Source organism: Hemibagrus wyckioides, linkage group LG26, assembly GCF_019097595.1.
Source record: "Hemibagrus wyckioides isolate EC202008001 linkage group LG26, SWU_Hwy_1.0, whole genome shotgun sequence".
Classification (NCBI taxonomy): Eukaryota; Metazoa; Chordata; class Actinopteri; order Siluriformes; family Bagridae; genus Hemibagrus; species Hemibagrus wyckioides.
In genome coordinates this window covers 16,729,469-16,738,916 of record NC_080735.1, presented here as the reverse complement: position 1 = coordinate 16,738,916, position 9,448 = coordinate 16,729,469, and the positions used below count along the sequence as shown (strand labels likewise).

Genomic DNA, 9,448 nt, shown 5'->3' with positions numbered 1-9,448 from the left:
GATTTTTCCCCCCAACAAACTGGCGTATCAGAGCAAAAACGGCTGATCACAGAAAGGTGATCTATTAGTGAGAGGTGAAGTGACTGATGATCTCCTCATCATGGCACCTTTTAGTGGGTGGGATATATCAGGCAGCAAGTCAACATTTTGTCCTCAAAGTTTATGTGTTAGAATTAGAAAAAATGGACAAGCGTAAGGATTTGAGCGAGTTTGACAAGGGCGAGATTGTGATGGCCGATAGACGTCTGGATCAGAGCATCTCCAAAACTGCAGCTCTTGTGGAGGTGTTCCCGGTCTGCAGTGGTCAGTATCTATCAAAAGTATCCTTTAAGTCCTGTAGGTTGCCCATGGAGGCCCCACCCTGCAACTTACAGGACTTAAAGGATCTGCTGCTTACATCTTGGTGCCAGATACCACATCACACCTTCAGGGAGTCCATTTCTCAAAGGGTCAGGGCTGTTTTGGCAGCAAAAGGGGGACCAACACAATATTAGGCAGGCGGTCATAATGTTATGGCTGATCGGTGTATATCATGTCATTTCCAGACTGTACATCATCCCAGAACCACAAAATATATATGTATAATTTTTCATTTCTGTGTGTTGTATCTCATAGGAAATAAAAAATATCTCTCTATCTCTCTATCTCTCTATCTATCTATCTATCTATCTATCTATCTATCTATCTATCTATCTATCTATCTATCTGTTTATCAGACATGTTAAGGGGTGTCCATTCTCTCAGACTCACCGGTGTGTGTCCTCCTGTGGGCTTTGAGGTGAGAGCTCTTGGTGTAAACTTTACTGCAGCCCTCAAACTCACAGCGGTGGATGCGCCTCCTCTTGGTGTCAGGAGACTCGGGCCGCCTCGACCTCCGCATGCTCTCGATGCTGAACGGCAACATGGAGCTGCAAACAAACAAATAATCATTTTTTTTATATTTTTATTTTTATATTGTGACTAAAGCAGAACAGTGCTGATGATTTTAAGGCAGAACTGTAAATGAGCTCAATACAGATGATGCTGAGAAACACTTAAAACTTCATCCCAAGACTTTTTTAACAAATATAAAAATGATCAATCAACCAATTATTCAATTAACCGATTAATAAATGAAAGCAATAACGGTCAGGGAGAACATATGCACTGTGAATGAAGGCAGATTTTTTATCCCTGAATAATGGGTGATAACAGAGGAAAGAGAAAAATAAACAACAGGGAAATAAAGAGGTGAAGAAATGCAGGCATTATGAAAAAAATTAAATCATTGGTCATTTTTGGAAGGTCACAACTGGACAGTGAATAAAGACAAAATAAAGAGAAGAAAAAATAAAAGAAGAAAGGCAGAAAGGAAAAACATCCCCAAAGAAATAAGAGAAAGAAAGAAAGAAAGAAAGAAAGAAAGAAAGAAAGAAAGAAAGAAAGAAAGAAAGAAAGAAAGAAAGAAAGAAAGAAAGAGTGAAGAGAATTTTTTAAAGATATAGTAAAGAAAGAAATTGAAAAATAAAAAAAGGCAAATAGAGAAAGACTCCCACTCCAAAAAAAAAAAGAAATAAAGAAAGAACAAAAGTAAAAATAAAACGAAGAAAGAGAGAAAAAAGGAAATATACAGGAAGAACGTAAGAAACAGAAAAGAAGGAGAGGAAAGTTAAGTGGGGGGGGGATAAATAAAGAGAGGAAATAAAGGGGAGAAAGTGAGTAAAAAATAAAGGAAGGAAATGGAGAATTAAAAAAAAAACAAAGAATAAGAGGACTAAAGAAAGAACAAAAATAAAAGTGAGAAGAAAGGAAAAGAGAGAATGGAAGGAAATATAAAAGAAATGATAGAGGGGAAAGTTAAGGAAGGAGAGAAAGAACAAAAGGAAGAGGAAAAATAAAAAGGAATAAAGGAAGGATTAAAAAAATTGCAATAAGAAAGGGATTAAAAATAAATGAAATAAATATAGAAACACTTGAGGAACGACAAAAGGCAACAGGAAAAAATGTGAAAGGAAATGAAAATAAAATAATCTAAAACAAGATAACAAATATTAAATAAATAAATAAATAAATACATTTAGTAAGTAAGAAAGGCAAACATTTAACAATTTACTGATTTTTTTCCCTGCTAATAGTAAGTCACATTATAAATGTTATTCAGCCAATACACCTATTTAAAATAATTTTTATTTTATAATTTATTTTTTTATTTTAGTGTGAGATATTTCCTCCAGCAGGAATCAGGCGCTTTAATGTAAAAGTGAGCCGCTTTAGCAGTAATAATAAATCCGGTCACTAGAGGGAGCTGCAGCGCTGCTATTAAACTGCCAGCACGCAGCTCCGCCCTGAATCTGTCTCTGATTCCAGATGAAGAAGGAATGTATTTATCCATAAACATATTCGGGAGGCGTAAACAATTTCCATCTAAAACTTTGAAAAAAGATGAAAAACAAAACAAGAAAGTAAACAACATCTGAACATGAACGCGTTCTCTCTCTTTTCTCTTTCTCTCTGAGGAAGTCATACATGGCACACAGTAAAACACAAAACAAACACACAGGATCAGTGGTTTGAGTCCAACAGGCTTTATCTGAATAACTTTGGGAGTTGTTCCTCACCCCCTGCAGACTCACTTCCTGTTTCTCTTGGGCTACAGGGGTACATCATTTGTGAGTGAGTGTGTGTGTGTGTGTGTGTGTGTGTGAGAGAGAGAGAGAGTGTGTGTGTGTGTCATGTGGAAAGGGGAGAACGGCCACCTGTGGCTGTTGGCAGCTCGAACTCTTTTGGGAGCCCAGAGGAGATGGAGGGGAAAAAGAAGCTTGACTCGACTCCCACATCTTCTCTCCTCTCATTCTGTCCCAAAACAGAGAGGAGAAAATGATTCACCGATTCTGCACGAGACGTGACGGAGGGAGCTGAGAGTGCAGAGGGTCGTCGTCAGGCTGGCTTTAAAGAAGCTTTGACATGCCCGAGTCTCAGGAGATCTGCAAATCTTAGGGATGCTGGATTTGGAGATCATCATCAGATTTTCTGCTTCACGCAGGAGGAAGTGTGTAGAGTCGAGGTCATAGCAAACAGACGGAGTTAGGGATGACATCATGCTGTGCCAGTACACTGGGTCAGGAACTTGAAGTCACGGAGGGATGAAATGATATACGCTTTAATTAAATCAAAACAGAAAGAAAGAAAGAAAGAAAGAAAGAAAGAAAGAAAGAAAGAAAGACAAGTCTGAGCTGATTTAAATAAAGCTCCTGACTGGTCAGCTGTGAGACCTGTTATGACATCACAAAACTATGAGCTGATGGAGGTGTGAGATGATGGAGTTATGAGTTGATGGAGGTTTGAGCTGATGGAAGTTTGAGCTGATGGAGATTTTAGATGATGAAGGTGTGAGCTGATAAAGGTGTAAGTTAATGGAGGTTTGAGTTGATGGAGTTATGAGTTGATGGAGGTTTGAGCTGATGGAAGTTTGAGCTGATGGAGATTTTAGATGATGAAGGTGTGAGCTGATAAAGGTGTAAGTTAATGGAGGTTTGAGTTGATGGAGGTTTAGGCTGATGAAGGTTTGAGGTGATGGAGGTGTGTGCTGATGGAGATTTGAGCTGATGGAAGTTTGAGCTGATGGTGTTACAAGTTAATGGAGATTTGAGATGATGGAAGTGTGAGCTGACGGTGATGCGAGCTGATGGAGGTGTGAGCTGATGGAGATTTGATATGATTGACATGCGAGCTGATGGAGGTGTGAGCTGATGGAGATTTGAGATAATGGAGGTGTGAGATGATGGAGGAGTGAGCTAATGGAGGTTTTATTTGAGGAAGGAGTGAGCTGATGGAGGTTAGAGGTCATGGAGGTGTGAGCTGATGGAGGAGTGAGTTCATGGAGATTTGAGCTGATGGAGATTTGAACTGATCAAGATTTGAGCTGATGGAGTTAGTTGATGGAGTTAGTTGATGGAGTTGTGAGCTGATGGATGTTTGATCTGATGGAGTTATAAGCTGATGGAGTTAGTTGATGGAGTTGTGAGCTGATGGATGTTTGAGCTGATGGAGTTATAAGCTGATGGAGTTAGTTGATGGAGTTGTGAGCTGATGGATGTTTGAGCTGATGGTTTAGTTTATGGAGTTAGTTGATGGAGTTATGAGCTGATGGGGTTAGTTGATGGAGTTGTGAGCTGATGGTTTAGTTGATGGAGATTTGAGCTGATGGAGTTAGTTGATGGAGTTGTGAGCTGATGGAGTTAGTTGATGGAGTTGTGAGCTGATGGAATTAGTTGATGGAGTTGTGAGCTGATGCATGTTTGAGCTAATAGAGTTGTGAGCTGATGGAGTTAGTTGATGGAGTTGTGAGCTGATGGAGGTGTGAGCTGATGGAGTTAGTTGATGGAGTTGTGAGCTGATGGAGTTAGATGATGGAGGTGTGAGCTGATGGAGGTGTGAGCTGATGGAGTTAGTTGATGGAGTTGTGAGCTGATGGAGTTAGTTGATGAAGTTGTGAGCTGATAGAGTTAGTTGATGGAGTTGTGAGCTGATGGAGTTAGATGATGGAGGTGTGAGCTGATGGAGGTGTGAGCTGATAGAGTTAGTTGATGGAGTTGTGAGCTGATGGAGTTAGTTGATGAAGTTGTGAGCTGATGGAGTTAGTTGATGGAGTTGTGAGCTGATGGAGTTAGTTGATGGAGTTATGAGCTGATGGAGTTAGATGATGGAGGTGTGAGCTGATGGAGGTGTGAGCTGATGGAGTAAGTTGATGGAGTTGTGAGCTGATGGAGTTAGATGATGGAGATTTGAGCTGATGGAGTTAGTTGATGGAGTTATGAACTGATGGATATTTGAGCTGATGGAGATAGTTGATGGTGCTGTGAGCTGATGGAGTTAGTTGATGGATGTTTGAGCTGATGGAGATGTGAGTTGATGGAGTTAGTTGATGGAGTTGTGAGTTGATGGAGTTAGTTGATGGAGTTGTGAGTTGATGGAGTTAGTTGATGGAGTTGTGAGCTGATGGAGTTAGTTGATGGATGTTTGAGCTGATGGCGCTGTGAGCTGATGGAGTTAGTTGATGGATGTTTGAGCTGATGGAGTTGTGAGCTGATGGAGTTAGTTGATGGATGTTTGAGCTGATGGAGTTGTGAGCTGATGGAGTTAGTTGATGGATGTTTGAGCTGATGGAGTTGTGAGCTGATGGAGTTAGATGATGGATGTTTGAGCTGATGGAGTTGTGAGCTGATGGAGTTAGTTGATGGATGTTTGAGCTGATGGAGTTGTGAGCTGATGGAGTTGTGAGCTGATGGAGTTAGTTGATGGAGTTGTGAGCTGATGGAGTTAGTTGATGGCGCTGTGAGCTGATGGAGTTAGTTGATGGATGTTTGAGCTGATGGAGTTGTGAGCTGATGGAGTTAGTTGATGGATGTTTGAGCTGATGGAGTTGTGAGCTGATGGAGTTAGTTGATGGATGTTTGAGCTGATGGAGTTAGTTGATGGCGCTGTGAGCTGATGGAGTTAGTTGATGGATGTTTGAGCTGATGGAGTTGTGAGTTGATGGAGTTAGTTGATGGAGTTGTGAGTTGATGGAGTTGTGAGCTGATGGAGTTAGTTGATGGATGTTTGAGCTGATGGAGTTGTGAGCTGATGGAGTTGTGAGCTGATGGAGTTAGATGATGGATGTTTGAGCTGATGGAGTTGTGAGCTGATGGAGTTAGTTGATGGATGTTTGAGCTGATGGAGTTGTGAGCTGATGGAGTTGTGAGCTGATGGAGTTGTGAGCTGATGGAGTTAGTTGATGGATGTTTGAGCTGATGGAGTTGTGAGCTGATGGAGTTGTGAGCTGATGGAGTTAGATGATGGATGTTTGAGCTGATGGAGTTGTGAGCTGATGGAGTTAGTTGATGGATGTTTGAGCTGATGGAGTTGTGAGCTGATGGAGTTGTGAGCTGATGGAGTTAGTTGATGGATGTTTGAGCTGATGGAGTTGTGAGCTGATGGAGTTGTGAGCTGATGGAGTTAGATGATGGATGTTTGAGCTGATGGAGTTGTGAGCTGATGGAGTTGTGAGCTGATGGAGTTAGATGATGGATGTTTGAGCTGATGGAGTTGTGAGCTGATGGAGTTGTGAGCTGATGGAGTTAGTTGATGGATGTTTGAGCTGATGGAGTTGTGAGCTGATGGAGTTGTGAGCTGATGGAGTTAGATGATGGATGTTTGAGCTGATGGAGTTGTGAGCTGATGGAGTTGTGAGCTGATGGAGTTAGTTGATGGATGTTTGAGCTGATGGAGTTGTGAGCTGATGGAGTTAGATGATGGATGTTTGAGCTGATGGAGTTGTGAGCTGATGGAGTTAGATGATGGATGTTTGAGCTGATGGAGTTGTGAGCTGATGGAGTTGTGAGCTGATGGAGTTAGATGATGGATGTTTGAGCTGATGGAGTTGTGAGCTGATGGAGTTGTGAGCTGATGGAGTTAGATGATGGATGTTTGAGCTGATGGAGTTGTGAGCTGATGGAGTTAGATGATGGATGTTTGAGCTGATGGAGTTGTGAGCTGATGGAGTTAGTTGATGGATGTTTGAGCTGATGGAGTTGTGAGCTGATGGAGTTGTGAGCTGATGGAGTTAGTTGATGGATGTTTGAGCTGATGGAGTTGTGAGCTGATGGAGTTGTGAGCTGATGGAGTTAGATGATGGATGTTTGAGCTGATGGAGTTGTGAGCTGATGGAGTTAGATGATGGATGTTTGAGCTGATGGAGTTGTGAGCTGATGGAGTTGTGAGCTGATGGAGTTAGTTGATGGAGTTATGAATTGATGAAGCTGTAAGTTGTGAGCTGATGGAGTTAGATGATGGATGTTTGAGCTGATGGAGTTGTGAGCTGATGGAGTTAGTTGATGGAGTTATGAATTGATGAAGCTGTAAGTTGTGAGCTGATGGAGTTAGATGATGGATGTTTGAGCTGATGGAGTTGTGAGCTGATGGAGTTAGTTGATGGAGTTATGAATTGATGAAGCTGTAAGTTGTGAGCTGATGGAGTTAGATGATGGATGTTTGAGCTGATGGAGTTGTGAGCTGATGGAGTTAGTTGATGGAGTTATGAATTGATGAAGCTGTAAGTTGTGAGCTGATGGAGTTAGATGATGGATGTTTGAGCTGATGGAGTTGTGAGCTGATGGAGTTAGATGATGGATGTTTGAGCTGATGGAGTTGTGAGCTGATGGAGTTGTGAGCTGATGGAGTTGTGAGCTGATGGAGTTAGTTGATGGAGTTATGAATTGATGAAGCTGTAAGTTGTGAGGTGTTTGTGTTCTAGATGTTTTTATTCTGTTGTTTTGTAGTGAAGGCTGAATGAGGCAGAGGGAAGCTGCAGCTGAACGGCATCTAAAAACGGTGGCGCTTGTTCTTTTGTTCCGTCTTTTGTTTAAACATTTTTTCCTCCTGGAGGCACGGGAAGGGGCTTTCCTGCAGCGAGGACGTGCATGGCAGTGCCACTGAGCTTGGATCAGTTCGCTAACGGTCTCTGACACGCAGGACAATGGCGTCCGGTGCGTTTAACTGACCCGGAATCAGGAGAAGCCAATCGGGTTTATGTGACATGAACCTGGTCGCCTCGTGCACCTGCGTCCCTGAAACACACTCCCTCCGAGACCTGAGCAAACAATGATTTTAAGGAACGGCAGAGTGCATTAGCCAGCTCATCCGGCCTCTCTCTCTCTCTCTCTCTCACACACACACACACACACCCCAGGACACATTCAAACACATTGTTGCCTTGAGGCTTGGCACAGAGCTCCGCACTGCTGGCAGCCATGTTCCTCTTCCTCCCCCTGGTGTGCCCATCAGCTGGCACGGCCGCACCGTAACACACGAGCCTTGCGGGCATTCTGAATATGGAGGAGCCTCTGTCACCCTCCGGGGAGAATTCCTTTATTAATGAGCTTCCCTTTGGGCTGAACTACACACACACACACACACACACACACACACCTGCACATCTGCCATTCCTTCACAAGTGCCCATTTATAATGATGATGAATTCATGCTGACATGGAAAGTGTCTCCACAAAATTCTATCAAACTGAGAGACAAAAGCAGCTGGATGACACACACACACACAGAGTGGGAGTTTTTTTTATTTATTTTTTATATCTAAACGTGCCACGTTTCAGGCTGTCCGGCGATGTGCGTAACTCTAACACAATGACAGATTATTGAGGATCTTTGTGGGATTTTCTTGTGCGCATTATAAATAAATTGCAGACACTTGTGGCTGTGAATATGTCTTCTCGTCTGTGTGTGTGTGTGTGTGTGTGTGTGTGTGAGACACCTAAACACCTAGAAAGGCTCTTTGATTTGGTCATCAAAGGAATTTCTTAAACTTATTGTATAGAATCGAACAAAAGAAGTGTTTGCTTTCAAGTATTTAACTGTAAGCTTGTGGTTCCATTCAAGACCCTAAAGAGTTCTTTTCAAGTTTGTTTGTATTTTTTAGGAGAAATTATTTAGAACCCTACAGCTTTGGGTTTCCCGTTCCAGTTTCCAAGCAGAACCTCTTTACAAAGCAAGAACCACTGAATTCATGCTTTGGGGGAAGGGGAGGGTGGGGGAGGGAGGGGGACAAACCCACAGCAAATAAACCTAAGGATTATTCAGTTGTCCATTTATTCAATGGATAACATTCCCATTTATAAAAGGTTCCCAGGAGAACCTTGGCATCTAGAACCTTTAACTAAACATCTCAAGAACCACCGACGTCCACTTTTCTGTAACAGAGTGTGAAAATATTACTATTTCGAACAAAATATCACACTGAGCACTTTATGAGAACTGTTACAGGTTCTAGATTAAACACAACTTTCCCGTTTAGGAAGATTTCCAAGTAGAGCGTCTGTATAAACCTTGAATCCAAAGAACTTACAAGAACCAGTAGTACAGTTAGTTGGACAAGCTTGAAAAAAAAGAGGGAATATGTAAAGGGTTACCAAACATAGTTTCCATTCAGAAAAGGTTCCAACATCTAGAACCGTGAAGCATCAAAATAACCACCGAAGTTCCCTTTTCTTTACAAGTGTATGAAAATATTACTATACATCCACATACACAGGTTTACACCTGAAAGAGTTCTTTGATTTGTCTCGAGAGAAGAACCCTTAAAGTTTCTAGGCTGAACCTTACACCTGAAGTTTTCCCATTCAAGATTCCATTAAAGTAGAACCACATTTTTTCTGCTAACTGGTAACCATCCAAGGAACCCTGAAGGTTCATTTATTGTAAGGACATTCTCAAACAAACAAAATACTCCAGTAAAAACATATCCCTCTATAGGAACCATTTTAGCATAGGATCCATCCATCCATTTTCTATACCCACTTTAGTCGTAAGTAGGGTCATGGGGATCTCCTGGAGCCTATCCCAGTGCACACTGGGCAAAAGGCAGGGGTACATCCTGGACAGGTCACCAGTCCATTGCAGGGCCACACACATATAC

The 9,448-nt window shown here is 42.0% G+C and overlaps 1 protein-coding gene across 1 annotated transcript in view; it reads right to left on the bottom strand.

Moving 5' to 3' along the window:
• Positions 1–9,448, bottom strand: part of klf12a (Kruppel like factor 12a) — a 35,285-nt gene that overhangs the window by 2,128 nt on the left and 23,709 nt on the right. Inside the window, exon 5 of the mRNA XM_058380516.1 lies at positions 751–908. Within this exon, the coding sequence (XP_058236499.1) occupies positions 751–908 (158 nt within the window). The remainder of the gene's footprint in view (positions 1–750; positions 909–9,448) is intronic.